Consider the following 16,904-nt stretch of genomic DNA (forward strand, 5'->3'; position numbering starts at 1 on the left):
ACAATAAAAACAACTGCACTCCTGTCCACAGCCATAGAAAAACATTTCACATGGATATTAAAAAATATTAATGTCACTATGTATTTATTACTTTTTTTCAGATGTGCAAACCACGGACAGAACCCTGGTTAGTTAACTTATTTCATGGCATTCCTTTAACATGTTCTGAACATTTAGTACAAGACTGAATGTGAACTACAGATTGCATACACAACAGTTTTTGCTCTGTTGTTTTGCCAGCTAGGGAAAAGATTAAAATGTAAAACTGCATCATTTATTCTTACATGTAACTCTTTGCAGAGTTGTTTAAGCTGGTTCAATATTAAACATACACGTTTTCTAAAAGAAATGAACGACACAACAACATTTTAAAAGCACTTAGGTCAAATCATACAGAAGCCTATCCAGTGCTGACTGCCACTGAAGTAAATCACTCCACTAAGATATTCACCACAGTTCTGGCTCTGGATTCAATCCTACAAACCCACAACCACTGTTTGATCACATGACACAAGTATGGATGGTAATGGAACATTTTCAAAGGCTCCTGAGTGTCAAGGGGGTATAACACACAAGTCATTTAAATGCTTTGAAATAATTTCTTATATTTAGATTTTCAATGAAGGACACTCAGTTACAAGAACTATGTTTGCTTTGTTACTCATGAAAGATAATGAGTTTTTTGGTTTTAAACCAATCACGTTATTTTCAGGGCATCTCTAACTAGATAAAAAGCCCTCCCAGGAAATCACTCAAAACTCCAGTTGCACAAGGAAAAAAAAATGCAATAGACTCTATGAGTCTATATCAGAATTCAGTTGTGTTTCCATCAGTTTTAAGCTTTTCACTATTTCAAAGTGTACAAAAATAACCTCAGCAACAGAAACACAGAAGACTGTAATACTCTCTAGAATGAAAATACTCATTGATTTCATGATTTCTATCAATATAAAGTAATATTGTTCCATTTTCATGCTCCAAGGTATAGTGAGAACTTCTAGCTGTTTTTCTCACAAATTTCTTTCAACACCATCCTCACTCCTCTTAATGACATAAGGGAGGGAAAAGAAAGCTTGAGCTCTTTCTTACTGTTTGTCTCCCAAAGATGGAGTTTGATAATATCCATCCACTGCAACAAAAAGTTGTTCTGTGCTTCCTCTGAAATTGAGCTCAAATGACTCCTCACCGGTTGTATAGTGTGCAAGCAACCCTGCTCTCTGCTCATCCCTAGGCAAATTTTGCTCCTCTAAGTAGCAAGTCACCATGCAAATTTTGCTCCTGTAAGTAGCAAATGATATATCCAGTAGAGATCATTCAGCTTTCTTCATACACACCTTCCATTCATAAATCTCCATTTATGTTTGCAATAGGATAACAAATATTTTGATTTTCAATCTCCTCTGCATTTTCATCAACTTTATACTTTTGCAGCTGAACTCACTTGTATCTCTACTAGACACAAGTATTTCCTGGTCTATGTTGTATCACACTTCTTTTACATGCTTGAGAAAGCAATTCCATTTTAGGATTTTAAACTACTCTAGTGCAAAACACACTGAATTATTAAGAGTTGATAATTCTGCATAATGTCAACTTGACAAATTGCTTTTTCCAGTTTAGGGAACTTTTTGTGTCCCTAAAGTAGAAATAAATATTTTAATGTGATTAGAGTTCCAAGTTTAGGTTTAGTAGAATGTTAGTATTAATGAAAAAAGTATTTATCTTCCATTTCAGTCTCTCTGTGGCAGCTCTGAAAAGCAGGACGTACATGGCTATCACTTGCAAACTGTAACAAATCACATAAAGCTTAAAGAAACAAGCAGAAGCTGTTCTTTTTTGAAAAACCCAGCATTTCCTACTTATCATCTAAGTAATGCAGCAGTATAAGTGTTATTCAAGAACCTATCAAAACATAAACAAAACCTGCTAATCTCATTTCCTCTCAGTATCTAACTAATGAGAAATGCAACTAAGTAAGCACTATGCATGCTAAACGACAGGGGGGTTAGTTAAGTGTTTAGGTCAACCATCAAATGTGCTATCAACAGCAGGAGGTCGTGTTTGGAAACAACTTTGACATAACCAAATCTGTTCAGCTAATCAGTGACCCACAAATCTGAACTCCCAAATTTAAACAGACCAACCTACATCAAGCCACTTCTGCATTTTAAACATAAAAATCCTGTTAATTCATACTATTAACTGAAGTACTTCAAAACTACATAAAAGCCATCAGCAGCCCCTTCTAAGTAAATAATCAGAATCTCTCAAACATCTTAAACCTTACCCTCCTCTGTCCTACTGACTCCATCAAGATTTAAAGCAAAATTGTAAAAAGCATTGGTGCTTACCATTCTGTAATGTGTTTCTTGCTGTAATAATTCAATTGCACATAAGCAGTGAGGTTTTTTCCTAAAGAGTTTTAAGCCATTTGTGGAGAAGTTTGCAGTGTCTATATAATAAGACAGATCACACTTTGTGACTAGCCACTTGACATTTTCGTTATAAATTTATAACTAAAGTCTTTATGCAAATGCAGCAGAACTAAAATTTAATAGCAGGAGGACAGACAGAACAAGGTCATCCAAAACTATTATACTCTTTCGTTGACAAAAATAAAAATACTTAGGGTTTTCTTTTGTACTTGGAGAACTTGGAAGAAAAGGCAATAAGGGAACTAAAAGAATTACCAAAATATGAACATGCTTTACCCTCCCCCTTCCTATCTCCTTTAAAGTTCTGCCAGCCTAAATTTATTCTTGAATATAGATATTTGCAGACAGTCTTTCTCACATGGTGCCTTGGAAGCTGAGTCAGGAGCTCTTATTCCATTGCTGATCAGGCAAAAGCCCCTTAAGTATGACCACAGCTACCACAGAAAGCAGTGTGGAGCAGCTGCAGGGGCAGCTCACTCTTCTCCACTATGTTTGCACTGGTCATCTGGGATGGGAAGTGGAGGAAATGAGCTGCTGCACGTGCCCTTCAGTGGCTGACAGGTCAGGGAACAGCACTTTCTAAACAGGGGAGTCAGTCAGATGTGAAGATGGGATGAGACCCCCTATGTAATGCATTGTGCCTTTCTCCTGTTTCACACAGCACACTTCCCAGGTCTCAGACAACTGCATTTCAATTACCAGGGTAAAAAGAATTCAGAATGCACATTTTGCTTTAAAGTTCAAGGGTTTTAAATATCTAGTGAAAAAAAAATCCTTCATCCTACATCCTTCATCCCATGACAGGAGAAGGAAACCTTTACCCAAGGTGATATTTTGGCTTTTCCATCTTCAGTGATCCACACTAATGTAAACTGTAATCTTCACAGCTGTCATTTTCACAAGGTAGCTTTTACTATTTTCTAAGTGTTAGAAGCAGACAGCCTAGAATTATTTACATGAACAAAAAACAAGGGCATCACAGCACTTAGAGAAACTACTATTAGTCTCACCATTTTCCTGTTTTAGAATAACATGGAGAAAGTGTGGGAACAAGCCTCAACTTACTTTCCTCTAATAATGGAGACTGAGGGAATAAATCACAATCAGTACATTCATTTAATCCAATTCCGACAGCGGGAAATCAGGGCCAAGTCAAATATTTTATTCTCATGCACGCAAACAGCAAAGGCTCTTTCCTTAGAGCAGCTTTTTATGCATCTCTGAAGGCAATCCCAGGCAAAGGCACAGCGAGCAAGCAGAGTGATCATTAACAGCAAGTAACACAAATGAGCCCCGAAACCTTACCTCATCCTCAGCTCTCATCCAAGCCATGTGTAACCTTCTCGGTACACAAGAAGAACAAGCAAGTTTTAACCACCCAACCACTGGGCCAGGCTGCAGCTGCAAACTGCAACTCTACTGCTTCATTAACTATGTCAAATTAATGCAGAATCCTAAACACAAGCAGGAGTTAAAATAAGCTTTAAAATTTAAGCAAGTAGTAATATCAGCCCATAACTCTTCAATCATCTCTAGTTTTCAAGTAAAATAAAAAAGAGAATCTGGTATTTCCATGATTCTGTCTGACTTTAGGCTTATAATTAAAAATGTCCCTTATGAAAGAAGTCCCACAGAATCTTTTGTCACTCTCCCTTTACACTAATGCATGACAGCAGTCTAGGAAATTTAGTGACATGTAACAGAACTAAAAAAAAAGTGTCTTCACTATTAGCTATTAAACTAATGAACAGCAAATATGTAAACTACTAATTTTATGTACATTGTTTTCTTGTCCTCTTACTTCCCAAAACTTTTACCCAACATCTAACCCTGTGCAAACAGTAGACTGGCAGATAACAATTTTGGATTTTCAGCTAAGCATCATTTTTCTTCAGTCAATTCATGTAGATGATTTTGCTCTGTTTTGGGAAAGAAAAATACTACCTATACCTACTCAAAGAAAATGTTTACACTTGCCTAATTCAACTAGACTCAAAGCAATTTCAACACATCTCTAACTTTTTTCTAGATGGTATAAATTGAACAGTTCAATCTTTTGTGGTAAGGAGAATACCACATTTAATGTTTGCTACATATCATGCCAGAAACAGGGGTTTCTGAACAACATACACACAAAAATAGCTGAAAAAAATATAGAAACATTAAATCAGGCCACCTGTCCTGGCAGACAGAACACACTTGCCTTTCATGTCACTGCTGCAATCACAATGACCTAAGGGTATGGGCAAGACTGATTTTGGGGACAGAGGTAATATCAAGGTATATACTCAGAAAAAGCACATTAACTTTCCAATACACTGAAGAAATGACTGTGCCTCCAAAAGCTGGTCTACTTTTTCCAAATTAAGTAGTCAGCTATGCTACTAAAAATGTAATACTTACTTTCAGAATTTGTCCTGCAGAACGATGAGGGACAGGAAAACTAAGCCAAAGAAAGTTAAGCACCACTGATTAACCAGCTAATAATCCCGAGATGAGGATCATGCTCACCACTTCCCATACCCTCCTCTGCAACTGCTTTCATGGACACCCAAAGAACACAAGTCCTTGAAGTCTCTGTTTGGGTCAGAATTTCACTAGGTAATCTTAAAAGAAGTATAAATACATTTGGACCATAAACTGATTTAAATACTCGCTGGTCGTTTAGTGGCCTTACATAGTCTTAAAAAATAATAGCTAAAAAAAAGAAGATAATAATAGTCCTCAAAAATAATAATTTTTTAAAAGATCTGTTTTTTATACAAGTTTGCAAAAAAACCCTTGCTAGCAGAAGACAGAAAGCCATTCTAAACCAGCAAACTGAAATAATAAGGTCAGAAAGAATGCTAATAAGAAAGCAGCTAAATCACTGTCAATGGCATCTAGGAGTGTGATGGAAACTAGATCTGAAAGGGGGGGGAGAGGGGAGAACACCAAAGCAACCAAAAAAAGTTATAACCATCTCTGAAAGCTGTAGACTTAAGTTTCTCAAAGCACTGGTCCACTTCTGTTTACTTTGGGATTCCAACTACAGCAGTTTCAACACCAACCAGTACTTGCTGTTATTTGAATTTCAGCTGCACTTCAGCTCAGGCAACTGAATTTTAAATTGTAATGCTGGAGTTCTTGTTATACCACTGAGTGATGGCATTTTCAGTATAATATAATGCATCAATTTGCTATATAATAATATAAATCACTGTAATACACATCACTGTGGTTTTGTTTTTACCTTTTGAATCTCTCTTTGCAAGTCACTTGAGCAGAACAGGAAGTGTTAATTATTCACCAGAAAGATTTCTGGTCTTTCCTGAATTAGTCACACAAGAACTTTAATAGCCAAAGGAGAGACTGCATCACAGAATAATGGATAATAATGGGGTCCTATCTTCATCAAGAGAGTGCTGCAAAACCACCTGAGACTCACAGATGTGTAATGCAGGCAGTTCTTGCTCTTCTAATTGCATAGCAACTCTTCTGATTGAAAGAGATTTCCTCCACCCACCACAAACACTTCCTCCTAGATGAACCACCTGGGAAACAACATGTCAATGGGTCAATATTGGCCCACAGCAAGTTCTAATTTAAAACAAACACCTGTTTCTAAATGAAAATACTCCTTGCTCCTAAATACTCCTTGCTCCAAAATCTCTCATTCAAGGCTTGTAAAGCATTGTGGAATTGAATGAAGAGGGATATATGAAAGCATGGGCTGTCACCCAGTGTATCAGCAGCAGAAATAGCAATAAATCCTTTACAAACTTAAACGTAAAAATGGGACTTTTATTTAAAAAGGGACACCCTACTACCCATATCTTTATAGGTTTACAGTCTCTAAAGTCTTGTAATAGAGAGATGTCTCTAAAAAAGTCAGCATTGAAGCACAACGTCTAAAGCAGAACCCAAGAGAATGTTAAACAGGAACACATCCGGTATCCTAAATAAAACAACTGCTAATAAACTACAGTCAAAATAAGATAAAAATACATAGTGATATTCAACACTATATGCAGAGGCATTCTAACATCTAACTTGATGTTAGATTCTGGAAAGGAATCATACTCCAAAATAAATATGCTAGGAGTTACAAACACTCCATGTATTTGACAACACCAGGATTTAACAAGCAGCAGAGTTAGTCCACTTTCCTAAATAAAAGGAGTCAACCTGCTCCATCTTAATTATTATTTCCAAAGCAAGTTTAATTTCAATTATTTTGCCAAGACATACTAATCACAAATTTTCAATGCTAAGAAAAATATATTTGAAGTGAGTAAATATTATTGTTAATTGCTTTCTTTCAAAAGTACAAAAATGAGTCAGCACCTAGGGAAGGAACTGAGTATATATGGACTAATCCTAAAAGCTCTTTTTAAGTTATAGCAAAAATGATCATTCATCCACATATCTATGTATAAAGATTTTTTTAAAACCCAATACTTCAGCTTCTTCAAAGAATTTAAAATGTATTTTAAATTTTCTAAAAATCTGAGCATTTTAAAAATTTAAGTTAAGATGCTTTTTTCCTATTAAAATGGAGTAATTATACTAACATGCTTGCAAATTAAAATTGGAGAGAATCTTCATTATGGAAACATGCTGTATGATAATTGCTTTCATTCCTTCATGGAAGTACACAGTCAAAAGTTTATTCTAAAAATATAGATGAATAGATTTTAAATTGATAAACGTGTTAACAATTCATTTGAACATTTGAAATCTATCTGCACGAATAAGCAATAATTTGTTAACAGACAATTTTGGAAACCATCACTGTCCATTAGCTCACTGAAGGAGATCACTAAGGAAAAGGTAACATTTTCAGGGCATTAAGCAATGAACAAGCATTACTAACGCCTCATCCTGCAAACTGATGTCAGCAATACCCAACCTAGAACTCTTCTTGCTTCAGGTAAAAAAAATGCATTTCACTAGGTAATAGTGGATAATTGTTAAAGAAAAATTTCAGAGACACTTAATTGATTTATCAAAAAGCCAGGCTCCTTAATATTGACATTATCTTGGACCAAAATAGCACCTAATCAATAGTTAGAGGACAATACAATTTCCAATATTGAGGGACTGTCGCTAAATGCCAGCATTTTACACACTTTATATATGCAGCTTCCTCTGAGACACCTCTGAATATAATAATTAGAGATAAAAATGCTGCAGTTATGGCGACAGAGCTGATGCCAGTAACAGTCATATTGTGAAGGATGGCTGTGTTTTAGCAATTAAGTCAATGAGGACATGACTTTGGATTCTGCTTTTCCAAGGGCACAACTAGGTGGTTATCATGAAACCAGCCTGCTTTTCGTTCTTTTAAACACTGCTTCAAATCCAGTATTGTGCTCCTTTCTCCTCCCCCTTCCATGGATGTTTAGTATTTAAATAGGACTTTCAACTTCAATAGTACATTCAACCAAGCAGAAGTTAAACATATACATTACTAAGACAGGCCTTCAAATAAACAACTCACCCAACATTAGACACTATATAATCTAAAGAGTCAAAAACTAAAGACAGTAATCATCAACCAAAGTCTTTTTCTCTGTTTGTCTGACTGCTTATTAAAATTATTTTAGAAAAACCGGTTTTTATCTCCATTCAAAATTTTTCATTACTTTCATTTAGTCTCTAATTTACATCACACAAACATTGGAAATCCAATACTAGCCAAAGTACATTTACTAAAGGACATAACACTGAAGAAAGTAATATTAGAAATAAACTTCCTTGACACACTAATAAAAATACCACAATGTTTACAAACTGAAATTTATCTTCTTTGCATTGACTTATATTGTTCAAGTTCAGAGCATCCAAATGGTGGCCAGGTTAAACAGATGGAATCAAACAGGATACCTAAAAGTCTTTCATACTGAGCATGGAGCAGCATTCTCTGCTGCAGGGAAGGCAGCAGATAACACACTAAGTGTAAAAATTCATCAACAATTTTCTAATACAACTTCTCTGTACAGGCAAGTACTGCACTTACAACAATGCCACTAGTCAGATGCTACACACAGAAACTGAACACACAGCTGTGAACATCTTCCTTCTCCTCCTGGAATACTGCAACTCTTCAAATACTATATTTTCCTGAGTACAGGTAAGGAATAACTTAGAGTTAATGGAGCTATGCATTACAGTATATTCTCTGAAATTCAAGATTTCAAAGAACTGTCAAACAAAATAGAAGTCTGACCCCATACTCTTTTAAGTATATAAACTCCACCATTTCAAACAAAAGACCCAGCTCTATTACAAAAATAGCTTTACATAAAAATCTTAAATTAGAAGATAATGATTGGGCATTTCTGCAGAATCTAAAAATACCAACCCACTACTTCTGTACATTAATGTCATCTCCACAGCCTGAAACCATTGTGGTCATTCACATAAATGTTTCATTTGTCAGAATCATTTTTTATTCAACCCATATGGTATCCTCAACAATATTTTGTTATGTGGCCTTCTCAGTGTCCTGAGGAGACACCATTTTAATATCTGCAGCTACTCTGACCTAAGTTTCTTCACAGATCTGTCATCGAAAGAAGTTGATTCCTGCCTGATTTTCAATTCCTCCAAAAGCAAAGAAGGGACTCCATCCTAGTGAGCCCTGCCTGGTCAAAATAGACAGGAAATATTTCTGACACTTCAGTTTAAAAAGAAGATAAAAAGAGGGAGAAAATATAAATGGAATTTACCAGCCTAAAGTGAATATGAAGTTGATATTAACCCAAATAAGGGTTTCAACATAATCAAGATCAAATACTATCCAACACTCACAAGACATTTGTCTTAACTTTTGAAGTACAATAATATTTACATCAGTCAGGGTTGCATATTTGAGGAGACACATGAACACAATTTTTAACTTCAAAGAATATAAGCAGTAATTGACTGAGAAAGTATATCACATTCATAATTTTTACCCACTGGCTGTAAAGACAGCCTGTGCCTATTTATATTCACTAACTTCAAATTTAAAAAGAAATTAAAATCCAGTAATGGCATAGCATGTTAGTGAAAACATTCAAGTCAAAACCAGACATCTCCAATAAATACATCAATCAAGGATCATTCTCTCTAGTTAATGCTTTGCATCACTGATTTCAATACTTTAAAAGAAATACTGAGTCGTGAGGCTTCCACCAATATGAGACTTCAACAGCTGTCCAAGATGCAGCAGCAATATTAACATCAAATTTCAACAGAAGTGGTAAATTGTTTGAAATTTATGGAATTCAAATCAGCAGCAGTATTTCCCCAAAACTGATACCTATATTATAACCCTCTGACTGACAGGGCTTATCATCAGAAACTATTGAGAACCGAAAGCATCTCCACCAAAATAAAGCATTACACAACACACACCTATGGCACCATACAACATTGGAACATTTTAATAATTAGCATTAGGACAGATAATTCCTAGCACTAACTGTGGAATAATTGCCAGCACTGCCCAAACAGTAATAGCTTTGACTAATCACAGTTTACAGAGGACACGATAAGGTTCTGTCACACAGCAAGACAGAAACTGGGAAGGTGACCTAGACACAGTAACTTTTAACTCCTCCAAGTTCAAAAAGGAGGACAATCTACTTCTTCCTTGTTTGTTCCACTTGTAAGAACAGCAGCTACGATAGCGAATTTCATTCTGACTGATGAGGAAGTTACAATGAGATTAAAAGGTGCTGGATATGCCTGTCTATAATTAACACAGCACCCATTTAAAATCAGAAAATATTTACAAAACATTTTATACACAGATTTTGAATAAATTCATGGTTTAAGCAAGAGGGCTTTTTCCTCAAATTCTGGCTGCACTACGTTAACACACATTTTTAATCAAGCGGGCCTATTTTTGGATCTTCTTAAATAAAATGCCCTCGTACACCAGCTGTTTGAATTTATTCACTCCTTAGAATTACCACACAGCAAGTTTAAAAGAAACAGAATCAATTACTTTTTTTTCCCACAGAGAGAATGGTTAAATTATGGAACATCTTCCTGCAGGATTTTGTAAGGGTCAAGAGTACATATGGCCTCAGCAATTCATTATGCAAATTTATTGAAAAATAGGTAAGACCTACTAAGCTGTAAATCTATAAAACAGAGGACAACCTTATGCCAGACTGCCAGAAGCAAAGGAGGTATACCAAGATAAGCATCACTGCATGCTTGCCCTGTCCTTATGCTTATTCCCTCAGCATCACTTATCACCCAAATCAGAAATAGGGCTGGATGTATCTTTGGTCTGATCCAGAACAGCTGGTTTTCATTAAGTAACAAAATCTCCTTTCTGTTTTGTCTAGTCTATTAAGTACTGCAAAAGAAAGCATTGTTTTCACATTCCTAGAAAAGAGCTTATTACAGTTAAAGTATTAAATCCAGTTCATCTGCTTTTACTTCAAGCGCAAATAAGCCCCATTTCACAAGGTAAGCTTCTACTGCAAATGGAAAACTTAGTAAAAATGTGATACCTTGCAACTGCAGTTGCAAGAAGCAAGAGCTCACTGTACAAAAAAGTGGATAAAATTTATACTTTTGACTTTATTTGATATGTCCTTCTAGTTGCATTATGACTGAGGGAAATCACAATTTATCATTCTTTATCCTGCATATTTATTCAAGCAGGGAACATGACAAAGCTCAATTCCTCACCACCACTCCCTCCTCACACAGAAGCTTCTCTATCTCATAATTCTCAGTATCATCTAAAATTAGGCTCTAAGCAAATAATTTCAGTGCCTCTCCAACATCCCTTATCATACACTGTAGCACTTTGTAAGAAAGTTGTAAATAAATCAATTTCTCATCAGTCTTTGTTTCTCAGTAAAATAATCTGTCACTTCTATTTCTGCAAGACCAATAGATATATTATTACAGCAGTTAGTGCTGGATTTAAATATAAACTGCTTCATGTTCTTTTATCCAATAATTTAACAGAGTACTCTATAAGTTCATGCATAATATTAAAAAATTAGAATCTTAAGGTATTTTTAGTCTTAACCTAAGAGCAAAACAGAGTACACTGTCTGACAAACTGACAAATTCACTCCTTACTCCAGCATCTGATCCAAAGTGCCAGCCAGGGAAAGCCTGGCTAAGGAACTGCATGATCCAAGCCCAGTGAAAACAGATTCTCAGAGGGAAAGATACGTATTTCAACAGTGCACTCAAGCTTCATTTGGGAACATCTATGTGAGGTTGCAACAACAATTAAAGCAAAATTAGGTTTAGGCAAGCATTATGCATTCACAATGACCTACACTGCCTTGAGATGAGACAGTGTTTATTAAGAAGGAACACTGAGAGTTCCTATGGATTGAAGAGTGGTAATCACCAAAAAAAGTAAAGAAAAGACTAGTCAAAAAAGAGGCTTCTAAATGGCACATATATATAACCATTGTTTGTTTAGAACCTAAAAGCAAGCTTTGGTGATATACATTCACAAACTCATCATGCATAAGTGAAATGATTCACCGTTTGATCAAATGTTTAATTTTAGCAAACAAAATTGAGGAAAGAGCCAGATTGGCATGACAAGGATCTGATGATACATAAGTGACTGGAAAATCCAGACTCAGAAATAAACTCTGAATTGGGCCTGCACAGAATGCTTGGGGCACAGTGTCTCATCACACATATGATGCATGCAGTGTCAGAAAAAGGCAGACCAAATGGCAACATCCTGCAAAAGCCCTGCTGGCATGTTCTCAAATAATATTGCTATCAGTTTTAGCTGACTACAGAACCTTATAGTTGCCAGAACTAAGATGAGATGAAACTAATCATACTGTGTTTTCAATCAACTTCCTGCTGGCTGCCACCATTTCAAGAATGGAATTCATTTGTTTCATGTCTATTAACATATTTCCTTCTTTTCTGGTTCTAAGGCACTAAATGCAGCGGTACGGTATCAGTCTGGACAATAAAAATGATAAGCAGCAGTCAGAACAGTACAAACAGAACTGTAAAAGTATTACCCCCTCTGACATACTCCTTTCACAGTACAGGCTACCACCAGCTTACAAGTCCCTTCTATGCATACACACATTTAACAGTAGAATCCCAGCCCTCTGATGGTTTCACTCACTAGTGAAACCCTCATGGAGATCTTTAAAAGTCAAAGGGAAATTGCCAACATGTAGGTCATTAAAGAATCAGCCTCATCTCTAATAAGCAAAAATGCTTAACTGGAATATAATACATCCAGTAACATTTTCATGTATTTATGAAATCTTCAACCTTGACCTCATATACATCATAAGGGAAAGGCTTCTGAAATCCAGCAGTCTAAGAAAACATAAACATTACACAATTCTATAATTCTCTGGTCTGTTAACCAGGAAAATAAGAAAGTATTTTTCCAGGTCATAAGAATCAGAAGTTAAATACAGCATATTTTAGATTAAGAAATCTAAGATAACTTGCATACTGAACCTTTTCCAATCTTTGTGTACTAAGACTATTCCAATAAATAGTGAGATAGTTCCTAATGGCTGAACTTGAAGATACAAAAATAGGGGGAAAGGGGAGCAAAATATTTCCTAACAGTAAATTGTATGAATTTTTCATAAATAACATGAATACTGATGAGGTTTCTCAGCTGAAATTATCTGGGTAAGTGAAATGACTCTGTAAAATATCAAGATCATCTCAGTGCTCCATTTAAACTTAACTCAAGCAGAAATTACTGACTGGAGAGTCTAAAAAGAAGGGCGAGTCTGCAGATTTAAGGATGAATTCTGTGATCTTCAACAAAAGGCAAGCAAACGTTAGTTGTTGACCTTAAGCAGATATTTCAGAAGTTCTTAACAGCTTCACTCAAAAGTATCTTCTTTCAGCTGTTCATTTTCCAGTCTCTCAGATCTTGAAACATCAAGAGTTTAGTAGTTTTCCAGTCTCTAGAGATTCTTGAAACCTAGAGGATCTGAATTTCTAATATAAACCCAAGTCTTCTAAAAGAAGAACCCCTCCAACTTCAATGCAATAGCACACACTGGTCTGCTCCTGTAATCTCTCTGCATGCCATCACTATCAACTCGTGTCTCTGGGGCTGCTCCTATCCCTGTCCAACCAATGGGCAAGCTTCAGCACAGGAACCCACAGCTTAGCTCAATTTTAATAATTCTTTGTCTTTTCCTCAATATCTTCTGTCTTTGTGGCTTACTGCAGAAAACATGCAGCTTATTACAAGAGTCCTATATATTGCATTACATAAAAGTAATTTTAAAAAACAAAGGCATCATCTTTTATACCTGGTAAAATGTAGACCTTATTGGTTGACCCCCAGACATAAAATTGCTCTGCTGCTTTCCTGGCTTGGGCTGACTCAAGAAGAACTGTGAAAGGGCGCTCAACCACTGCACTGACAGGGACCCAAAAACATAAAGCAATACCTCTACACTACCTTATTTACAAATTCAATAGAAACTACTACATCAAATTACAAGTTTCATAACTTTTCATAGCTTTAAATGTACTGGCCCTGTTGTTCCAAAACATGACTTGACAGACATTAAAATGACAGGTAAGATGCTGTCTTAAAACATGTCATAACCCTAGGTAGAGTAAGGGTTGCTCTAGGAACCCTAGCTGAAATCTAGAGCAGCAGAATTTCAACTTCACACAAATATAAATCTTTGTGCTATCATGACTTACTTTCTTCAGAACGCTGGCACAAAACTGTAACCCCTTAAGAACTCCTGACAATGCAACTTCAATAGAAAGGCACATCTGCACTGATTTACCACACAATCCATTCTAGCACTAGCAAGGCCTAGGTAAATAAGGTCATGCAGTCATTTACGCTTTACCAGGACTGAAAAGTATAGCAATCAACTCTGAAAACTGACAGGACCATTTTTTAAAGTGGAAAAATAGATACTTATTTTGTCACTGTGTATTGAAATGCACCTGGCAGACACTTAAAGAGACTGAAAAATGGGCTAATTCATTCACTGTATTAGTGGAAAAAGTGAGGGTTTTGTTCCACACTGCTGTCTTTCAAAATTATCATACAAAAACACCCCTGCATGGGTGGCACTCTGAAGGGGAAAAAAACTGAAGGGCAGAAAAAAAATACCAGTTGATATCTGCTTGTGCAAGGGAAGCATGTTTTAAAAAATCAGCTTTAAAGGCAATGGGTTTTCTTGAGAGCCTCCTGTAACCATTAAGCAGATCCTTGAACACAAAGCACCAGATTTTCTTCTCATTATCAAAACATGCTGAACTAGCCAAGAAGTCGAGCCCAAAGAAAAAGTTCACTTTCAACTTTCTACGATTCTCCCATAAGTATCATGTTACAGAAGTCAGTGCACTGCATTAGAGATAGCAAAAACTTGTTCTCCACTACTTTACAAAAAATATCAGACCCAAATATGGGAGCCTAGCAAAACAAAAATTAACAAAATGATTTACTATGTATTTATAATCTGTCTTGTAAGATCACTCCCAACAGGGCCATGGCATTTGTTGCAATTCAGGCTTCTGTCAATACTAAAAAATGGAATTTCGTTTAAAATCCTGCCACTTCAATGAACCAACCAAACCTACAGTGACATCACTAAATCACTCTTATTGCATCTTTTTTCTCTCAGCCTCCACTTCCCCAGAGTACCTTAAATTGCATGACATAAATCCCAAGAAGGTACAATCACAGACAAGTGTAAATCTCAGGTGGGCCCTCAAAAGTCTATTTAGTCACATACCCTATGAATTTTCCATAAATAAGAACATTAGGGACTAATGTTGCTGTGATAGACACTAAAGACATTTTACGACGATGTGTATCTGCTAGAATACCATCTCCCATGGTACAAGTGATTTTTAAAAAAAAAAATCAGTAACGGAAATATCTTCAACAGACACAACCCTAGAGGTGGTAGTTTAGAAAGGAACAGATTTACCTTTTTTTTTCCACCTTTGGCAAACAGGAATGACCCCTACTTCCTTCTTCCTAAAAGGGTATCAGCAACCAGCTAACAAGGGCCTTATCTATTATGAACCATTTCGCTTTCATAAGGTGGAGAACGAAGTGTGTTTTTGTCCTTAGCCTTTTTCCCTCATTAGTTATGCTGCCCTGCGTGAATCGCAGCGGCAGCTCCCGGTTGCCGGGCACAGGGCAGGGATGTGTCAGGGACGCCCGTCAGGGCACCCAGGGGCCCGCATTACTCAGCTGCGCCTTGGAGGAGCTGAAGGCAGGCCCCGGAGCGCAGCCCGCAGCCCCAGAGGAGGGGCGGCCTCTCCAGGAAACCTGCGTGCCCGGGGAGGCGGTCAGGCCTCCCCCGCCGGGCTGCCGGGAAGGCCGCGCTGTCCGGGCGGCGGGGGGGCCGCGGGCGGCTCCGGCACCCCCTCCCCCTCCGCGCCCGGGGGCAGCGCAGCCGCCTCCCCCCGGGCACCCGCTGCCTCTTCGACACCGCGGTCCGGGCCCCCCGGGACCCGGCACCCACAGGCACGGAGACATCCCTCTTCCGAAGGGGGGGAACCCCCGCGGCCCGCCCGGCAGGGGCCCGGGGCCGCCCCCTCCCCGCGGCGAGCTGCGGGCTCGGGCCCCGCGACCGCCGGTGCCGGGGGTTACGACCCGGCCCGTTCCCTCCCCGCCCGGCCGCGGCCCCCCGCCGCCTCGCCCTTCGCCTGGCCGCCCGTCCCCCTCCGTCCCTCCCCGCCCCACCCCAGCCCCGGGCCCGGCTCACCCCCAGAAGCCGCAGGGGCAGCGCGGGGGCAGGCTGGGCGCCTTGCTGCGCTCGCTGCCGGCGTCTCCCATGGTGGGGCCGGGGCGCGGGGCGGCGGCGGGCGGGGGGCGCGCGGCTCCCGGCCGGGATTCCAGGCCGGTCAGCTGGAGCCGGGCGGCACCACTGGGGAGGCGGCGGAGGGGGAGGCCGCGGGGGGGCCCGGCCGCACCCTGCCGATGGGGCGGGCAGGGGAGCGGAGACGCGACGGCACAGGGACGCGGAGCTCCGTGGGACGGCACCGCCCCCCCAACCGGGCCGGTGACCGCCCCGGTGCCACAGCGGCGCGCGCCCGCCCTCCCCGGAGCGCCGCTCGGCCCTTCGCGCAACAATGCGTGCCCCCCCTCCGACACCGTGGCTCCCCCCGTCCTAAGCGCGATGGTTTCGTCAAGCCACCGAATCAGCTGGGAGCGGCATGTACCACAGCACATCCTCGGGGGAAGTTGGGGCGGATCGCGTGCGGGAACTGGGTGAGGAGCGAGTTTGGAGGGCACCCATAGGCTCGAGAACAGAACAGGATTCTCACTGACGAGTCCTAGGCGGGACTGAGGCCCACAGAACCGCCTGGAGCCGCTGCCCTCTTTTGCCTCTACCCATACATTGGGCACACAGTGGTACAGCCAGGGACGGCCGGCGGGGTGGGGGCGCTGGTGCCGCTGGCACATGCGCAGACGGGCCCCTGACGCGGAAGTCTGTCCGTGGGAGCGGGTCCCGGGGGGCC

The 16,904-nt window shown here is 39.4% G+C and overlaps 1 protein-coding gene across 3 annotated transcripts in view; it reads right to left on the reverse strand.

The window, feature by feature from the left end:
* Nucleotides 1-16,499, reverse strand: part of ZFAND3 (zinc finger AN1-type containing 3) — a 142,215-nt gene extending 125,716 nt beyond the window's left edge. For 2 of the 3 annotated variants that reach the window (XM_074537237.1, XM_074537235.1), the window contains exon 1: nt 16,148-16,368. In XM_074537237.1, the coding sequence (XP_074393338.1) occupies nt 16,148-16,218 (71 nt within the window). In that variant the 5' untranslated portion in view covers nt 16,219-16,368. Of the gene's footprint in view, nt 1-16,147 lie in introns of all 3 variants that reach the window. The other variant, XM_074537236.1, reaches the window with a different exon arrangement.
* Nucleotides 16,500-16,904: the final 405 nt, after the last annotated feature.

Source organism: Zonotrichia albicollis, chromosome 3, assembly GCF_047830755.1.
Source record: "Zonotrichia albicollis isolate bZonAlb1 chromosome 3, bZonAlb1.hap1, whole genome shotgun sequence".
Taxonomy (NCBI): Eukaryota; Metazoa; Chordata; class Aves; order Passeriformes; family Passerellidae; genus Zonotrichia; species Zonotrichia albicollis.